The sequence below is a fragment of the Aspergillus karnatakaensis genome, assembly GCF_047715665.1.
Source record: "Aspergillus karnatakaensis strain CBS 102800 unplaced genomic scaffold BJY04scaffold_4, whole genome shotgun sequence".
In the NCBI taxonomy this organism is placed as follows: domain Eukaryota; kingdom Fungi; phylum Ascomycota; class Eurotiomycetes; order Eurotiales; family Aspergillaceae; genus Aspergillus; species Aspergillus karnatakaensis.
In genome coordinates this window covers 302,587-321,466 of record NW_027395716.1, presented here as the reverse complement: position 1 = coordinate 321,466, position 18,880 = coordinate 302,587, and the positions used below count along the sequence as shown (strand labels likewise).

General features: G+C 50.9%; 6 protein-coding genes across 6 annotated transcripts; 3 read left to right on the top strand and 3 right to left on the bottom strand.

Annotated features, from left to right (window-relative positions):
• Nucleotides 1-3,721: 3,721 nt before the first annotated feature.
• On the bottom strand, nucleotides 3,722-5,191 carry BJY04DRAFT_213671 (uncharacterized protein; the record flags this gene model as incomplete). The annotated part of the gene is made up of 1 exon (XM_073714982.1): nucleotides 3,722-5,191. The coding sequence occupies one exon, from the start codon at nucleotides 5,189-5,191 to the stop codon at nucleotides 3,722-3,724; it is 1,470 nt and encodes a 489-aa protein (XP_073575950.1).
• Nucleotides 5,192-6,789: 1,598 nt separating this feature from the next.
• Nucleotides 6,790-7,304, top strand: BJY04DRAFT_178542 (uncharacterized protein). Its single transcript, XM_073709756.1, has 2 exons — nucleotides 6,790-7,039; nucleotides 7,105-7,304. The coding sequence occupies exon 1, from the start codon at nucleotides 6,881-6,883 to the stop codon at nucleotides 7,034-7,036; it is 156 nt and encodes a 51-aa protein (XP_073575949.1). The 5' UTR covers nucleotides 6,790-6,880; the 3' UTR covers nucleotides 7,037-7,039; nucleotides 7,105-7,304.
• Nucleotides 7,305-9,956: 2,652 nt separating this feature from the next.
• Nucleotides 9,957-11,461, bottom strand: BJY04DRAFT_99036 (elongation of very long chain fatty acids protein). The gene is made up of 3 exons (XM_073721428.1): nucleotides 10,765-11,461; nucleotides 10,435-10,717; nucleotides 9,957-10,385 (listed from the first exon to the last, which is right to left on the bottom strand). Exons 1-3 carry the CDS (start codon nucleotides 11,170-11,172, stop codon nucleotides 10,048-10,050), a joined length of 1,029 nt encoding a protein of 342 aa, XP_073575948.1. The 5' UTR covers nucleotides 11,173-11,461; the 3' UTR covers nucleotides 9,957-10,047.
• Nucleotides 11,462-12,452: 991 nt separating this feature from the next.
• BJY04DRAFT_213669 (cytochrome c oxidase subunit VI) lies at nucleotides 12,453-13,309 on the top strand (the record flags this gene model as incomplete). The annotated part of the gene is made up of 4 exons (XM_073714981.1): nucleotides 12,453-12,646; nucleotides 12,815-12,860; nucleotides 12,958-13,075; nucleotides 13,191-13,309. The coding sequence occupies 4 exons, from the start codon at nucleotides 12,453-12,455 to the stop codon at nucleotides 13,307-13,309; spliced, it is 477 nt and encodes a 158-aa protein (XP_073575947.1).
• A 433-nt stretch (nucleotides 13,310-13,742) lies between these two features.
• On the bottom strand, nucleotides 13,743-15,522 carry BJY04DRAFT_99015 (glycosyltransferase family 15 protein). The gene is made up of 4 exons (XM_073721427.1): nucleotides 15,349-15,522; nucleotides 15,020-15,283; nucleotides 14,341-14,959; nucleotides 13,743-14,287 (listed from the first exon to the last, which is right to left on the bottom strand). The coding sequence occupies exons 1-4, from the start codon at nucleotides 15,494-15,496 to the stop codon at nucleotides 14,131-14,133; spliced, it is 1,188 nt and encodes a 395-aa protein (XP_073575946.1). The 5' UTR covers nucleotides 15,497-15,522; the 3' UTR covers nucleotides 13,743-14,130.
• Nucleotides 15,523-15,684: 162 nt separating this feature from the next.
• BJY04DRAFT_178534 (putative gamma-tubulin complex component GCP5) lies at nucleotides 15,685-18,757 on the top strand. Its single transcript, XM_073709755.1, has 2 exons — nucleotides 15,685-15,812; nucleotides 15,862-18,757. Exons 1-2 carry the CDS (start codon nucleotides 15,744-15,746, stop codon nucleotides 18,520-18,522), a joined length of 2,730 nt encoding a protein of 909 aa, XP_073575945.1. The 5' UTR covers nucleotides 15,685-15,743; the 3' UTR covers nucleotides 18,523-18,757.
• Nucleotides 18,758-18,880: the final 123 nt, after the last annotated feature.

The window sequence follows — 18,880 nt, the reverse complement described above, 5'->3', positions numbered from 1 at the left end:
AGTCACCCGTGAGAGCTGTTGCTGACCTCACTACCGGGTTTGAACCAGAAGCTCGCGGTGTATGGCTTCTTGTGACACGAACTGTGTCCTCTGTATTTGTGTCATGCCCTTGCAGGTGCCTTTGGTTGCTTGCTCGATCGGGTTCGAACCTGAACCTCGCGTTGTGCGAAACGTATCGTATCCTTCGCATGTTGTTGAGCATCTTTGGTTGTATCGGTGCTGAAGGCTTGTAAACGAGTCAAATTGGTATCTTCGGTGGTCGAGAGAATGGGTCCTGTAGATTCACACTCACTCCAGGATACTCGCTCAATGGCCCATTCATTGCGATGGAAGTTGAGAAATTCATTGACGGATTGCAAGCACACACGATGCACTATTTAGCCAGGGAATATAACGCTTGACCACAGACACAGCTAAGCTTGACAGGGCAGGCAAGGTCGTTAAGGAGGAACTTGCCGATAGTCATGATGACAGCCGGTGGGTTTAGAAAAGACGATCTGGTTCGTTCTTGCTCCCAATGCGGCTGTCGATACTCGGGCAGGAGTCGAAGCATGGTGTTTGTGAGGCCCTCGTACCTCAGGAACTTTGTGTAATGCAATCGATTTTCACGTCTAGGAGTGCCAAAGGATTGCAGTGGAGCGAAAAGACGAGCCAACTGGCAAAAGGGCGAACTGATGAAGACCGAATCGCTGATTTAAAGACTCAATCGTTGCACTAAAAAGGTGCCATGACACAGGGATAGCTTCAGGTGTAGTCTACAGTCGATCACTTGTGGGTTATATAGATTTTGCGCTCTTCATCCTCGACTGAGACCGCTCTGGATGATGGGCCTACAAAGCCACCAGGAGTTATTTATCATCCAGAGCGTGACTTAGGACTCATAACAGATAGCAAGGGAGTAGAACAGACAACAGTGATAAGTCGGCCGGCCCAGGGCAAGTCGATCGAATACCAACAAGGTCTTTGCTCAGCTTGCGGTAGCTGGGTTTGATTAGGTCCATTGGCGTTCGTGCCCGGGCTGATTCCGCAGGCATCAAAGACGCCATCCGTGGCAAGGCTGAAGGGGCTGACCTCGGTGGGAGGCAGGGGCAGGGAGCCATTCGCTCGGGGATTGGGGCAAGCTCAAATGAAATTCATAACTAGATAAAAGTAAGCATGTAATGAGCACTCTGTTGTTGACCCTGCTTACCAGAAGCCACTCGCTGATGTCGCTGTCTGCCCGGATCCGTCATGAAGTGTCCATTGTGAGCATACCATACATAGCCAAGAGGAATTCCGTTTCAATACAATACTACCCTGAACTTGACCGGATCTCAAGCAATTTCCGCATCTGAGGGCGTGTCATCCTCGGTTTCACAGCTGCTGCTAGAGAACTGCATATTGTCGGGGTCATTGTGATCTCTCGAACCGCCGGTCATACAACCATCTCAGACTCTGGGATATGTAGGGTGGCGCTGCGGATGCCTCGGCGCAGCTCAGGAACATAGGGTAGTGTAGAACGGTATATCATCGGCAAAGCACTCATTGTTGGCGGCGCGGAGGACGACATCGACATGTCTGTCTTCTAGAGAGACCAGAGACCAGTCGTGAGGGAGGCTGAAGTGCGTCCGCGAAGGACGATCATCAGTATGTGGAGAGAGACAGAGAATGTCATGTATGCACTGCCAAAGCCATGTTGCAAGCTTCGTGCCGACAAGGCATGAGAAAGGTTCTGGAGAGGCAGAAGTGTGTAGAGGAGAAGAAGAAAAAACCTGAGGTAAGAAAATGGGGATATTTATATTACCCTCTCCGACATTCACTGCTTTCTTCTAGGGCATTCTTCACAGCTCCAGTGAAGAGCAAAGTTACAACTCCTTGGCCTTTCTTGTCTATGATTGCGGAAGACTGTGAAAGGAATTCTCAAACGAAGGGATTTCCCCGCCTCATAGTGACTACTCAGCCCGAACATAGTCGTTGTGGCAGCCATAAGCTTATTTAATGCAGTGACTACTCGAGACTTATGTAAAGCTACTTCTCATCCTCTGTGCCTGACTCTTCACCAAGAGGCTCATGAATCAAGTGAAGCAACTGTGCCAGAGTTGGAATATCACATTACGCCCACAGGATAGAGTGATTGCATTTACAAACAGTTATTATAGCAACAGATCCAGGAGGGCTGTGCCCCCAAGAGAGCTGCAGAGGCAAGCCTCAATCCAAACGCCTGGTCAGAGCCAGAATTACACAGCAGCGAGTCATTTCCCATCGTGCAGTCTGCAGGCACCCTGAATACTGTTTCCACAATCTTGCATACAGCGACGTGGTACAGAGAAGACAAACAGACCCAGCATAATGACAGGGGGTGTCCTCGCAAGCAATCCCGGCAACCCAGACTAAATCTTAAGCAATCTTAAGAGCAAAAAAAGGTCACGATCAGGATTCCAGATCCACTTATTCATAATTTCTTCCGTCGACTGATTCAACCCTCGAGCATCCTAGTCGCAGCAGGGACCCTGCAGGCCACATTCAAACGCCCAGGTCCCCAGCTCCTATCAGGGCGTCAGCGCATCAGCGCATCAACACAAACACAGACCTCATCCTGGTCCCGCGCGTCTACCCGTCATGCCTCCAGCCGCGAAAAGGAGCTTGAGCCGGGATTAGGTCAATGCGAGCTCCACCAGAGTAAAGGCGTCCATCTGGTCATGGGGTAGTTTGAGATGTTGGCTAGTCAGTTGCACAGCAAACAAAGGTACCGCTAAGTCCCATTTCTCTGTTGGCTGGACCTGGCAGTAATCAGTAATCCGGGCAGCGCAGGGTAAAAACAATCCAGCGATAACTTGCACAGCTGGAGGTTGACAGCTCAAGCTGAGAATAGACCCAGAGCCTCTAACATGAAACACCACCGATAAGACATGTCCGATTTTAATAACTCCCTCTCTGAACCGAACAGACGGTATCTTCCAGAATCCAATTCCCAACCTCCAAAGTCCCAATCCAAGCAGTTCCGGTGGAGAAACTCAAGTACCTTGCAAACGACCCAATAATGAACCTATCCCAAGCTCAGCAACCACTCGGTTATTTCGGCCTAGAAGCGAGAACCGAACCTCAAACAAGCGAACCCGCGCCTCAACAAAGAAACGAACTCAAAATATAGATTATCGCGGCGCCGCAGGAAGGCTAGAGGCTAGTGCACCCCCTGTTCATCTCGCTCCGGCGGGAGGAGATTGTGGAGCAATCAGTCTCAAACGCAGCGGTGGTCGCCAGTGGATGGATGGAGCCAAGATTTGCTGACAGGGTTGGCGAGGAGCTAGGCTAGTGTCGGAGGATCGGATACGAGGTGGAGACTGGAGTGGAGGGTTCGTTTGTTGGGACTGGAGGATTTTTTTTCTAGCGTACTCCGTACGTGTTCCTAGGGAGGCTCTTTGGGATTGAGTGTGGGAGAAATTCCAGAGTTTGAGGTTGGTCATCATGTGCATGTGCCATTGTAGATTGGACCACGCCGGGTGGTCTAGAGATAGGTAAAGACAATCGTGTATAGTACAGAAGCCCTCAGAAAAGAGAACCGAAAAGGAAAACGGAGACGATATCCACCCAGAAACAGTATGAAACAAACGCTAGATGTACAGCCACCAAACCCAACTCCATATTCAAGAAACGGATGAAAAATCAGACAGGCAGGTCAGATGTTGAACCCTCAGTAAGGTAGTCGTAGGTAAACAGACTCCTGCAAAATAAGAAATAAACATTAGAAATTCTTGTTGATAAACGACTTCCTCTTCCCTCGCAGCATAAATCCCACGAAGCTTTTCGCTGACGACTCCGAGCTCTCAGACTTGGACGATGACTTCAGGTGCTTCAAGCTCTTCTTGCGGCTCTTCTTTGACTTCACGCTCATCGCATCGCTCTCGCCGGCTTGCTCGGCGAGTTCGTGTCCGTTGTCGAGTTCTGCGCGGAGACTGCTCGATGAGTATCCCGATAGCATGCCCGATCCTTTGATCATTGAACCGCGATAAGGAAGTGGGGGGCGTTTTGTCGTCGTGGGCGTAGACATACTCGAGACGCTGTAGAGAGACCCTGACCGACTGCGGTTGTAGGCTGGGTTGCAGTACGGGCTTGGGCTGGCGGTGCGGGAAGGTGGCTGGCTTGAGGACAGGGAGTACTCTGAGCTCGCAGCGGAGTGGGAGATGGAAGTGGACCGGCTGCGGAAGTCCTCTTCTTGGTAGTTTGAGGATTGAGCTGATGGGAAAAGCGAGAAGGTTGCTGTGCTTGCTGCAGATGGAGGCCGAAGTGGTGGTTCCTTGCGGAGACGGCGGCGGTTCTCTGCGGCGGGGGTCTGAGGGCGAGAGAAGGACATGGAACGCGCGCGGAAGGACATGCTTTGTGGTGCTTCGACAGCTGGAGCGCTCATGGGCTCGGCATTGTAGATATCGCGAGGAGGTCCGGCAAAGTTGAGGGTGTCGAGTGCGCTGAGGCTTCCTGGCATTTTGGTGTGGGTTGGGCGCACGGGATACCGTGAGCGGCCACGGTCCATGCTCGTCTCTCCCAGCAACGGCTGAGATTTCGTGGCTTCATGGTTGGAATAGACAGAGCCCTCTGATGATGAAGGTGAGGCTGGTTCTCTGGGTGAAGAGGAAGTCCCTTCTGAGGTGGGTGAGATTAGAATTAGATTAGGTTTTACGAGCGGCTCGACATAGGTAACCTGCTCAGCGACGAACACATCGCTTTCGTCGTCAGAGTAGATGGAGGCCGATGAAGAAGAGTTGAAAGAGTTTCGAAAGGGAGTGAATGGCTCGGAAGGCACGTAGACTGTTGGTTGCAAGAACAGAGGTGATGGGAGTGGAGTGGTGGAATCGGGAGAGGGCAGTTCAATGATCATATCGTCGTCATGGTCGAAGATGGTACAGGAATCCGTTCCGAAGGTGGCGACGCTGCTTCGCTTGACGGTGTCCATCGATACAGGCCGTGATGATTTTCCTGTCGAAGGGAATGGGGAGAGCAGGCGGGGGTAGGACGGTCTGTCTACAGACTCGGTCACGTCGCCATTGGAGGACTCGCCTGTGCTCATGATGCTGTCGAGAGTGGCGGATCTTCTGTGAGTGTCAAAGGGCGAGGAATGGCTCTCTGGCTCAGAAATGTCCTCCTCGTCGGACTCGTAATGTCGTGGAAAGGGTGTGTTCAGGTAGCTGACGTCCAGAGTCAGGGTCGTGTCGTACATTTCGTAGATGTAATAATATTATGGCCGGATTGCCCGAATGGTGGAGGATGACAGTGACAGGAGAGGAGCATGAAAAAGCAGCTGGGAGTGGACAGGATATGAATAAGAATCCAGAGGCAGTCAGGGGATGAGATGCAGGAATGGGCCACAAAGGGAAAGAGACCCCGGAATATATTAACCTTTATTGACTGTCCCACACGGTGGGCCCAGCATAGAAGCAGCAAAACACGTGCATGGCGTCAGGAGGATAGAAAATGAAGACGTAAGCTGGTGGTGAGCAGTAGTAACAGTGAGAACCTTGCCTGTTCATTCTTCATTCATGCTGTGGAGTGGGGATGATGCCCTTGCAGATGGGCTATGCTGTTTTGGGCCGGCTGAAAATTCCTTGATCTGACGTATCGTAGCATTTCAATCTATCTAGGTCTCCATGACTGCGGGAAACTGGAAGAATACTGTACACTATTGAATGTGATTGTCTCTAAGACTCTGACACCTCCCATTCAGACTGTTGGAGATAGCCAGCCTCACGGCCTCACGGAGACCATTACCAACTGCCAAGGCCCGATCTCAACCTCAAACACGCCAACTTGCAGCAGATACACTTCCCTCTTTTATTTTAAACGCCCGTTCTCCTCCACCAGCATCGAGAATGGCCAATGGGAGAATTTCCCCCTCCCGTCGCTCCTCCAGATATGGCAGATAGAGCTTGCCTCCCTGCAGAAGCATTGCATCCTTGCTCCCTCCCATGACTCGCCCCCGATCGCGCCCGCGGAATGGAAGTTTCACATAGGGAGCGAAGTAGGGTTGCATAGGGCTTTTTTTTGGCCCATCCTCTCCGTCAGATTCCGTTCCTTCATACTTCAAAGCGCGAGCCTTCCTTTTTCCTAGACGGGTAAGAGTCTCGCGCTAGCAGGCGAGCATTATGTATGCCCAGAGCATTTTTCCTTGCAAACTGGAGTTATCTTTCGATTCTGCAGAAGCAAAAGAGAGGGGCAGGTTCGCCGTCGCCGTTTTGACGCAGGAACGGCCCCAGTGGTTGCGTTGTGTTGCGTTGCGCTGCGCTGCGCTGCAGGGTGAGACTGAAACAGCCCCAACTCTCTTCTTCTTTTTCCTTGTCTGTCAGTCTGACCATTTTCATCCCGGTTCGGAGTTTTGTTTGGCTTCAATGTGGCTGGACACTGTAGGATACAGGCCTAAAGCACAGTGTGCTTGATTATGCATCTCTATGCAGAAAAAACCGGCTGCGATGTGACTGCCTGCATCGTTCGTGCATAGGAACCTCCTTGCTTATACTTCCGTTCAGGCCATTGGTCTGGTTCCCCAGCCTCGACGCTCTGTGACTGAGCTTATGGTGAAACAAGGTCGGCTAGACAGCCACGTCAAATCTACTCTTGGTTCCTGCGTGGTTCGCTGTCTACGCTTCCCCAGCCTCCCAGTCCCCCGCGGAGAGATGGTGATGGCTCCCAGCGTGGTGTTTCAGAAGCACCACGAAAGCAGCTCGACTCACCGACTTTCTGGGGTAGATGGTATAAAAAGCTCAGAGCCCCTTTCTTCGCTCAACAGGAAGCAATAGCCGGGTGGAATTGTTCCGGCCGTGATGTGTCGTCTCGAGCGCCAGGATGACATGATATCGCATTTCATGGGCCAATTTGACATCAAGCTCGTCCATCAAAGTCAAACTCAACGTTAATGTCAACTTCCTTCCGACTCCAAACTATTGCTTCGTCAAGTCTCCTCTCCGCTGTCCACCCTGGTCTGACACCCCCGTTCGCTTCCCTGCTCAAATCCCCAGGAACCACTTACCAAGCGCCGTGGCGCCAATACACTCTCCATCAACGGATATGACAGGTCCGAACTACCTCATCCTTGCATCATCTGAAGAACTCGATATTAACTCACCCCCCAAATAGCAGCATCTGTCACTAGCTTTGAAGCCGTCAGGTGCCATTGAAAGACCGGTGAAGGGCACGCGAGTCGCAGTTTCCAGTCTCAATTTTCGGAAAGGGGCAGCCATCCGGAGTTATAGCCAGATACAGACGAGTGATGCAGGGGGATATGTCATACCTTGTCGGTTATCGAACGTTGTACCACCATCAGCGACAGAGTGACAGCCAATCCACGTCTGGGGATTATGTGCGTCACTGTGGGTGTTCGGCGTTGACGATGTGCAGCAACTACATCTGTACTCCTGAGACCGAATCGAATGCGAGTTCGGGCCCTGCAGGTGGTTTCCTTATCCCCTCTTGTTCTCAAGCGTCTTTCTGTCTCATCTACGTAAAACAGACTGACGGAAAAGGAGGAACCGTTCGCTGTTCGACCCTCGAGCTGAACATGACCCTCATTCTCATCAATGTAAAACCAAACGGCTAAAAGGAAGAACCATTCTCTCGTCAACTCGGACCCGAACGGGGCCTGACCTGACCCTCTTTGCGCGGGAGTACGAGTCCCGAGGGGAGACCGAGAAACCGTTCGTTGTTCGGTCCTTGGCCTGAGACTGATTCTCATCTACGTAAAACCCAGGAGCGTAAGCTGGAGAACTATTCAGCCATCGAACAGTGAACTAAACGTGGAGCTCGTCAATGTAAAACTCAACAGCCGGAGGAGAGGAACTGTTCTTGTCGTCAATTCGACCTAAACATGAAACACACCATCCCATGGCCTGTTCTCTCCAAGTTCGCTCAACATGAAACAGGTACCCGAGTCAGCTCACCTGTCACGGATACACAGACCAAGAGTAGCGGATCCCCAGCATGACGTGAAGCTGAGAACAAATAAACATTCATATCTATCTCGACGCCTCCAAGCTATGGTCTTAAATCATGGTGCTATATTTATCCCAACTCCGGCGGAGGACGACCTGGTCTACTCCAGTTCCACCAGCAAGACCCCTCTATCAAGCCGGTGCTGCAGGTGAGGACTTCTTCTGGCCTTTCTGAACCGGGGGCATGGCGAATTATTACTCTCCATTTGCTTCTTAGCCTTCTGACTCTACGACTCGACCATCCCCCAACGCAACGAGCAGTACGAACCAAACCCGACTCTTCATACCATGAGAGTACCTGACCCCAACCGGGCTCAAAGGCCTCTACAAACAATACCGTCTACTCTCCATCTAACGACAAAAAACTACCCCCAAAACTAAGAGTCACTACCCGCTCACTAACTCCTCAGCGCTAAAGATATCCTCCCCTCCCTCCCTCCCTCCCTCCCTCCCTCTATCCCAACAGCCCTAGGCTAGATCCACGCGATACGCAAGCAAAACACGCAAAACCTCCGAACCAAGGTTCTTCCATCTCTCTACACCAACGATCAAACCTCACCATCGAAAAGATTTCATCTGATCAATTGGAACCTCTCAGACCTGCACATGCCCCCGGGTGCACGGCACCACCAGCACGGCACCCCATCGTTCAACAACATGAAACGACCCGAGCCAAACAATCTCAAACTCCAAGCTCACGAACGACTCCGACGTCGGACGATCAAGCTTCGAGGTCCATAGCGTACCATGGTTCGGCGTCGCTAAGCGGGGACAATTGGCATAACATGCCGCCATGCGTAGCGCCGGGTGTGCAGTGCACAAGGGTTCTGGACCTAGGCACAGTGGCACACCCGATACAAGCAATGCCCTTGTGAAAGTGGAGAGGAGAGCAGACGAGATGGAATTTATCTTCCGCGGTCTTCCGAGGCAGCTCCGAACTATAGTTATATCGGGACCAGGCAATATCCAACCCTATCTAAGAATATGGCTGGAATTCACTGACCCTTCTCTTACAGGGGCAGTTGCAGGCATTGTCTACGCTCATACAGGCGTGCGATATCTCATCGATTATCGATTAGGCTATCGATAGACTCGATAGGCGAGATTTCACTACCATGATCAGCTGATTAGATGAGATCGGATCAGAGCGAGTCAGGGGCTCTCGATCGACGCCTGGGACTGACTCGAGTCGTCAGGGAGCTCGGGGAATGTCGGTGCTCTACAGCGTACGAACTCCGGAGTACGTACCATTCAAGAGAATGTTTGATATATCCCTTCGGGCGATTGTCCTGCCCGAACGACATCCTTGGGGGACCGACCACTGCAGGGGCTACGCCCACACGCGGCCCATATGCTGCCTATGTTGGCTTCTGCTCAGGAGCATCGCCATCCTATGTTGCACACTGTGCATGCGGGGATGAAGCACGGACTTTTTTCCTGGTAAGTCAGGCAGCTTGTCGGACCTTGGAAAACTTTTGGAAACACCTGCACGCCATGGTTCAGGTAGATAGCTACTACTAAGTAGTCTCTATCGGTGTATTTCTTCTACTCGAGGAAGAGCAGCTTCAGGTATGATTTCATCCAAACACATTATATACAAGACAAGCAAGACACACCGGATGATTACATTTATGTTGCCGCCATCTATAGATACTCAGAACGTCAAAAATAAGACAAGATAGAAGGATCTGCATCCAGCAGCAAAGAAGAGAGCAAGAAGAAACCCCAAGAATAAACAATAGAATACACCGAGATGGTTCGAGGAATGCCCAAGATAACCACCCCGACAGAAAAGATCTTAACCTTCATGCATAACATTCGGACCAAGCTTTGTAACCCACCGATGCCACAAAGCTGCGCTGCGGCATGCATCAGCTGGTCGTCAAGCCAAGCGACCAGGGTCATCAGGGTCATTCATTAAAATAATATTTTTGCTCCATAATACAACCTCGGAGAAAGAGAACCGTTCTGCGTTGCGCTTCGTGTATTTTCGGGTCCACCGACGAGGGCAGTAGCTGATTTGTGGTGACGTGGTTGAGTACTGCGCACGTGAAATTGCACAGCAACGCGAGATTGGTAATTATTGGTCTCGGATTTAGGCCTTGCGAGAGCGGGTAACGGGGCCGTTAGAGCGGCCAGTCGCGACAGCAGATCCATTCGACTTGGCCTCGCTCTTGGAAGGAGAAGCCGGGGCAACCTCGTAGCGTGCCATGTCGATGACAGCCTGCTTTCCAGTGTTGCGGCGGGGACGACCGGTCTTGGCAGCCTTCTTGTAGGTAACGATGTAGAAGGAGATGAACAGGACGAGGTAGGAGGTGAGGATGGCAATTCCGGCGAAAGCGGCGAATTCCTCACCGGCGCAGTTGCCCATGTTGGGAGCCCAGGGGAAGTAGGTGGAGGAGAAGTAGGTGTAGGAGGCGAAGTAAACGAAACCTGCAATGTTATTAGTCTGGATTGCACAACCCAACCACAAGTTACTCACCGATATCAATGACGAATTGGATAATCTGGAGACGAGTGATCCATTCCTTCCACCAGATGCGGATACCACGAGCGCTCTGGAAGTAGTACCAGTACATAACCACGTGGACCAACAGGTTGATAGTGATAGGCACCCATTGGACAGCAGTAAGACCAATCAACTGAGTGTAGCACAGGAGAGCGGTGGCACCGTGGTGGTAGGTGTGGAGGAAGGTCAAAGGCTTCTTTTTGAGGAACAGGAAGACGGTATCGATGAATTCGAGGTACTTGTTGAGGTAGTTGAGCTAGCCACGTTAGCTAAATTCCTGCATCTGCTGCATGGCGCACTCACATAGTACAGAACAATCAGGGGTTGAGTCCATCCACCGCGGTGGTCGCAAATGGAGTAGAAAACGCCATGGTGGTAGAGGGTGGGCAAAAGCTGCTCAACGAACAGAGCCAACAGAATCGCGCTGACCGCAGTCAAGATGAAGTTGTGAATCATGAACAGAGTGTTGAGCTTGAAGGCCGGGCGGTTCTTCATGATCTCGCGGCCACCAAAAATGGTGATGTAGTAGACGATAAGCATGGCGGCAGTCTCAGGCAGGGTAGACATGGGGGTCTTGCCCTCAACGAAGCGGAAGTCGTGAGCGGGATAGCCCATGACCTTCTCATAGGCCTTGTCGAAGATGGGCCATAGCTCGATGCCGAAAGGGCGATCGATGGTGGGTTTGGGGATCTGTTGCAGAAGCGCGTCCATGGCTGCAATTGTGATTAAATAGAGCTAGACGATGCTATAAACCGCACGATTGCAGAACAAGGCTGCGCCGACGGGAAAACCGGCTGAAGAGGAAAGCAGGGAGGATCGGAAATTTTTGTTGAGGCGCGAAAAGGTCGGAGGCAGATGACAAGGGAATTAAAAAGGGAGAAGGGAGAAGAAGAAGAGAATGAAGGAGGCCAAAAAGGAAAGAAAGACCCCCCGATGGCAGAAATGCTGACGAGAGAAGAAATGAAGTGGTTGAGGGAAAGGGAAAGGAAAGAGGTTGTTGAGGTTGAATTCAGGAACTTGCCAGAGTAAGGAGAACTCGTTTCTCCGGCGCGTCCGCAGTCTGCCTGCTTTAGGCTTAGCGTCCTTGTAAAGGGGCGGATCGTGCCCGTGACTCGGCTTTTCTCGTCCTCCTTAAGATCGCCAATTAACCCTCCATGAATTGTACGGGATACTGCTGGCAGTACTCGAGTAAATGATTGTGCTACAGTAACTATCTCTGGTCTCACAGTCTATCGAATATTTCCTTATTCAAGATTTCCGGGGGTATACTCTGGAGGGAGTCCGGAGCTGGAGCGGGAACTGGAGCCCTATACTTTCACATGCTCAATCCGCCGTCCGCGTCGATGCGACGTAGGTAGAAATGTGATGTTGCTATACGTAATCTAATTATTAAAAGGCTGCAATGTATCATGCTCATGATAGAGTTAGGCTGGATCACGCTGCGTCTCTGAAGTGTACTCTAGTAGTAAACAAGGAGCATGAAATAGCCTGCATTTCGTAGTGTGTGCTTGATATATATAGTATTGTCGAGGATAAGATAGTGTCACAAATCCAGCGCTCGAGCTGCTCGGAAAGCTGACTCCCACAGAAATCGTTCGACTGTCAATATCTCCCATTATGATAGGACCAGAGACCGATTTTATTACCTCTTCTAGGGAACCAACTGTTGCAACCGCTGCTTTAAAGGCTGTTGATATGAGAATGCCCTGAGCAATAAAAACGCACTAGTCCTTTTCTAGCAGCCACCAATCAGCCAACCCAAAAACAAATCAAGTTCCAGCCTGAGGCTCCGATCGGTCTGCGCCGGCACCTCAGGCACCAACACAGGTAGCTCCAGCTCTAAATGTTAGAGCCTGAGGCATCAAAACCTCACACCACCCGCCCGCAAAAAACCTAGCGCGGCCGGATCAACCTCCAACTGCAACTTCGTCAACATCTCGCCCCGTCCTCTCCCCTCAAGCCCCCTTCGTCCCCTCCACACCCGCCTCGACATGTCTCCCATCTCCGTCCTCCGTCTCGCGACGCGCTCCGTCCGCCCCTCCGGCCTCTTCAGGGCTTCGCAATTGCCCCGGGCCCGCCTCCAGACGCCCGCTGCTGCTACCCTCGGTCGCCCGGCTTTCAGCACCTCCATGAAGCTCCGCTCCGGCCAGCACGACGACGAGACATACGAGCAGTTCTCTGCTAGGTAGGACACTTCTGTCTGGATGCAATTGGCGAATTCGGAATAGTTGTGCCGAGATTCGGTCGCAGGGAGAGGTACAGCTAAGCTACTAAGCCAGCTGACTCCTCGCCCTGACTATGTTCCGGGATGCCGAAGTGGAAGCGATTGTCACTGACAAGCTCTCCCTGCTAGATTCGAGAAGGAGTTTGATGGTGTGCAGGATGTTTTCGAGCTTCAGGTACGTCAATTGAGCCGACCCGACCTGTGTCGTCATCATACGATACCCGATATCAATATCAACACACAAGTCGAGACTAACACACATTGTCAATCAGCGCAACCTGAACAACTGCTTCGCCTACGATCTCGTCCCCTCCGTCGAGGTCCTCTCCGCTGCCCTCCGCGCCGCCCGCCGCGTCAACGACTTCCCCACCGCTGTCCGGATCTTTGAGGGTGCGCTCCCACACATACCCCTACTCCCATAACCCGGTTATACCAACTCCAAATTTACACCCACATCCACATTCGCAATATACAGAGAACATACTCACATTTTCTTTCACGACAGGTATCAAGGCCAAGGTCGAGAACCCAGACCAGTACAAGCAATACCTCGAGGCCCTCGAGGGTCTGCGCCAGGAACTCGGCATCGCTCTCCGCGAGGAGCTCTACCCCGGTGAGGAATAGACGGTGACTTTGATTTCGAACGCATGGAATACATATACATGACATTTTGACAGTTGAAATTCCAATTTATCTTGTATTGTTGTCATCGCCGTTTTCGTTCCGTTCCGACCCGGAATCTGGGATGGGGAGCTGTATACATACTACTCTAGAGTGCAGTGCAGTGCAGTTGGAGCGTTCCATGAATGAGTGGATGGAGATAGAGTGGAGATGGTGTGGGTGCAATGTGACGATATTGCTTTCTATACCTGTGCCAGTTGTCAGTGCTACGATGGAGTGAAGTGAAGTTGAGGTCGTTTTTTGTCCCTTGAGCAGCTGTTGTACTCTACTGAATTTATCTTATAAACAAGATATATTGTTCTATGTATCTTTTGTGCTGTTTGTCGAGAGTTAGAGATTGAGACTCAGCTTGAAGACAACGTGCTGAGCGAGATCTTGACTCGTGAACACCACCAGCGTGGAGAGAACGGAGAAGAATCAATGTAGAAAACAATATACATACAGAAGGAAAAGCTTGATGTAGCCAATTCCTTCAAAGATCTCAAACCCAACTGATACAGGAGAAGAAAAGCGAAAAAGAGATGAAGAAGAGTAGCAGTGTAGACCAATCTGAAAACGCCCCCGAAACAATTGTCATTGTTAAGTATGCAATGTCGTTAGTCCTGATAACGCAAGGAGAAAATGACTCGAAGAAGGTGGTAAAAGCGACTTAGTGTCGTGATCCAAGGTAGCAAGACGCTGGATGAGAAATAAACAATATATTGGTATGTAAAACGACTTTGCCGAAAGAGTATAGGACGTTTAGTTGCGCATAATGGGTATAATCAGTGAGTTCCGACGTGTTTGAAATAGCTGGGACGGCAATCCTCCTTCGCGAGGAAGGGCTCGCCGTCGTAAAACTTGCCGGGTGTGCAGGCGGAGCACTTGGGCGAATTGGGGCAGTTGAAGTAGGGGATGTGGCGGTATCCGATGTCGCGGAACCTATTGAATGAAATGTTAGCGATGATGAGAGCTTGAAAAGTATGGTGGCATACCAATGAACTTTGGAAGCATCTTCGAAGAGTCCCAAACCAATAGAGTGCACAGGAGCGTCACCCCATCGCTCGTAGAAGAAACCACCGTTATGGTCGAGGTAGTCAAAGTATGCAGAGTACTTGTCGCCTCGGAAAAATTCCATATCGCCAATCTCGAAATTCGACCAGAAGTGGCAGGTCGAGTACCCGTTGGCTTCGCGGGTGTGCTCGGGACGGAGTTGATCGTCGGTCAACCACTCCATCATGTTGTTATCGGAGAGGTAAGAGGGGTTTGCGGCGAGGAACTCCTGCGTCGTCGGCCAAAGGTTGGGGATACTTTCGGGTGCGTCGAAGAGGTTGATTGTGAAACCATAAGTCATGTTGCGATCCTCCATGAAGCGGAAGACATCGTAGTCGACGTCGCAGAAGAACTGAACCTTGGGCTCCACACGCCAGTAGTATCGGTATTTCTCCAACGCAGGGTGTTTGTAGAACATGCCACTGTTCCAACGGCACATCTGGTGATAGGAGACCTTATCGGCGTATTGTAGACCCTTCTCTTTCAGGAGCTCCGCGGACTCCCTGAAGATGTCCATGTCGATCCAGTTGGGTACATCCCAGTGCTCTTTCGGCACCTGCTCTGTTGGATGTCAGTTGACCGTCATTGGCCGTCTGAGCCGGGGCAATCAGGTTTATGTACCGTATTGAACTTCCGCTTTAATCTCTGCCTTGGTCCGCTGCTTGAATTCCGCGGTGAACGGCTTATCGTTGAAAAAGATCCAGGGATAATTGAACTTGTGGTTCCATGTTCGCTCGAGATCACGAATGGTGGGAATCAGCTCGTCCAATTCTTCGTTTCGTACGAGGGAGATAATGGCGGCGTTCGTTCGGGCGGAGTCTTTGCTGTCAGGAGCGTAATCGTGTTCGTCGGCGCGCCACAGGTGGCCTTCCGGTTCGCCGGTTGCTGTAAAGAAGCTTGTCAGAACGCTTCGATCGCGATGTCTCAAGGGCAAAAGGGGCAACGCGTACGCTCTTTCAAAGGATCGGCCTTCATGCCATTGTATGGGCCTGCCCCCGTACCGACATATGAAGGGCCTCTGTTCATCTGAAAGATCAGGAAAATCATAAGCACCACGCATGCTGCCGAGAGCATGCGGATAGGTCGAGCGACAGCCATGTTGACTGCCTCAAAGGAAAAGAAATTGGAGAAGTGACAGTAAGGAGAATGAAGACTGAAGAGTCTCGAATCTTGTCCTTTCGGCCTCGTTGCCGCCTGACCCAATTGGGACTAGTGTGACGATAGACTCTCACGAATCGGGCAAGACGTCAACTGCCCGCCTCTAAGTTTACTCTGCTCAACCGTCCAACTACACTATGTCGGTTGACCTTTGTGCTTCCGAAGCTGGCATTGCACATCCTTCACCATGGCTGTCGCAGCCAACTTGAATGCTGTGGCGGAAGAATTGGTCGCGGCGATCACAAAGACGGGCAGGGTACGCGTCCTCAAGCTTCGAACTCGACCGCCGCTAATGCGCATTGTAGGAAACCGCTCAGTTCCGCGCTTCAAAACGTCGCGTTCAGGACTTTCTAAAAACATCTTCACATAGTCGAACCGATCAATTTGCTGTAGCCAACCAACTCGAAGGACTGCTGGAAAAGTTTCGTGTGCTCAACAGAGATGACTTGGCGGATGCGCTTCAGCCGCGACTGGCCGAATTGAATGAGCATCGGGGGTCCTTCTTCCCGGAAATTCTCTCTTTACTACTGCAACTTGCCGACCGACCGACTCAGCTCTCAAAAGTCGATCGTATCCGGAACCAGCGTCCGGAGGAGGAGGAGAAGCAGCTTGCCTGGGCCGATTTGGATGCCTCCGATGCCGCATATTGCGACGAGGATATCTGGGAAAGTGTCGACTACGGTGCGGGATCGTCGTCTGAGGATGATGTTTCCTCTGTAATCAGCGATACGCAGCCTTCCCGCAGCTTTACTCAACCTTCAAACCTAGAGGATGACTATGTAATCCCAGATGACATTTTCTTATCTGGTGATGATGAAGGCCTGGTAGCGTCGATCAAGAGCGTTCAATTCTGGAAAGAAGAAAGTGTGCCAACCATTACGAAAGGTGACAAGCAGTCAACTATTGTCCTGTCCGAACTTCAGGTCGTTAGAGAGGCACTGTTCATGTTGCAAGGCTTGCCTAGTTCTTTATTCTGGCGACTCGATGGTAGCGTTGAAGTTGACCGGAGATACACTCTGTCCCATTTATCCCAAGGAGCACTCTTATCCTTGTTGCGCGCGTTGAGCTCTTGCGGGGCCAAGGTGGACATATTGCGACTATTTGCCCAGACAACACAATCTGTTGGTTACATGCAGACCTTTCATCGCAGCGTCGAGGACTCCATATCTAAGTTTGATAAGTTCCTCTCGGACGTTCAGGGCCGGTACATCTCACACGGCTCTCCGGTGCCCATCAGTCTTCTGCAGCTGTCTGACGACGTTCAACATGAGTCACGGCTCTTGATACTTTTAGCTGACCTCGTCTCGAATCTTGACAAGGATGCCACCGGAGGCATCCAATGTCTGGATCTGTTATTTGATCTGGTCTGTTTAACGCAAGCATCCGGAGATGATGAGAGCTCTGCTACCCTGGCCAGGATATTCTTCAGCTGTTTTGAGACATATTCTCGCCCTCTGCACCAATGGATAAAAGATGGACAACTGGACAACTCAGGGCCCTTCTTCATATCTGAGGATTCCGAGAAGAGCGACTTGCGGACCCTCTGGCACGACTGGTACAGAATGGACACGAAAGCTGAGCTGACGAAGATACCCAAGTTCATCCAGCCCTTTGCGTACCGAATCTTCATCACAGGAAAAAGCATGATCTTTTTGAAGCGATTGAACATCGTTGACAATCTGGAGGCGCCCCGAAATACCTCTCTCAATTTTGAGGATGTATACCCCCTAAATACGCCGTCAGTCTGCCTTCCATTTCACGCACTGCTTGAATCTGCCTTTGGAAACTTGGTCAACAAAAATCATGCATTCACGGCTTCTCTCTTGCGAAAAGAACTGGATGAACAATGCGGACTATGGATTTCTCTCCAAGCCCTGGAGCATGTCTACCTTTGCAAAGACATGAGCGTAATAGGCCCCATTGACTCCAAGGTCTTTGAACTGATCGATCGAGGGAAGGGAGGTTGGAGTGACCGATTCCTGCTCACAGAACTCGCTCAAACCTCGTTCAGCTCTCTACCTTTTATCGACTCAAGCCGACTTATTGTTCGATCTGTTCGAGATGCGACCAACGCGCCCAACGGCCGCTCGGTGAAAATTCTCAAGAGTTTGGCCTTAGATTACATTTTACCTTGGCCGGTCGCTAACATCATCACAAAAGATGGCATAGCCGCCTACCAGCGCATATCAAATCTTCTCATGCAAATCCGCAGAGCAAAATACACCATCGTCAAGCAACGTCTGCAATACTCGCATGGCCCCGACGATCAAGACACCAAGTCGAAAGGTAAAACACTGAGCTACGCCTTGCGCCATAATCTACTCTGGTTCCTTAATGTCCTTTACAGTCACCTCACGGACTTTGTCATTTCCTCCGCTACCGAACAACTCCGCAAATCCCTTTCAACATCTAGCGACGTCGATGGCATGATATCCGCCCACCGCTCTTACATGTCTTCTCTTGAAGAACAATGTCTCCTGTCCGCAAACCTCCACCCCCTCCACCAAGCAACCCTTACGATCCTCGACCTCTGCATCGCCTTTTCAGACCTGCTCGCCGCACGTTCCAACCACCAAACATCCCCCAACCTTGCTCAAACGCCACGAAAACAAGCACCTTCCAAGCCCTTCAAAACAGGCCTAACACCCACAACCCGCAAAACCCGCTACGAGTACTCATACGGCGATGAAGACAACTCCACCGACGAGGAAATTGCTTCCGACTTCGACTCCAATGAACTCGACTCCGACCTGGAAGAAGAACTCCGCCCTCGTCGTCCCGCATCCTTCCATGATTCTCAATATCTTCAGCGCTTGAAGGATATCCACGACCAGTTCAATCGTCTCGTTGCGTTCATGGCGGCTGGACTGAAAGGTGTCGGAAGGGTTGATGGGCAAATTAGTTGGGAAATGTTAGCGGAGAAGCTGGAATGGCGGAAGGAGAGGGAGAGGGGTGGGTTGGTTTAGATTTCAGATTTGGCTTCCATCGCGAATCCTTTTTGGGAGCTTAGAGAACAAGCGATCTACATCATGACTTTTCCTTTGCCATCCACCGCAACATTTACCGACCCATGACGCAGATCTGCTGTTTTCATTTCAATTGGAGTTCGATTGGGATTTTGGATTGTCTGGCGTTGCTGGAATAGTCGATTGGATGTACTGATACCATGGTGGCGAAACGAATTTGGATACCTACTCGAGATATAGTTTGAGAAAACTAAATGATTTTGGAATTCAGTATGTCCATTGAGATTTAAAAACTAACTATAAACAAATGGCAGGGAATATAACATAGCAGCTTTAGTTCTTTTGGACCACATATCTT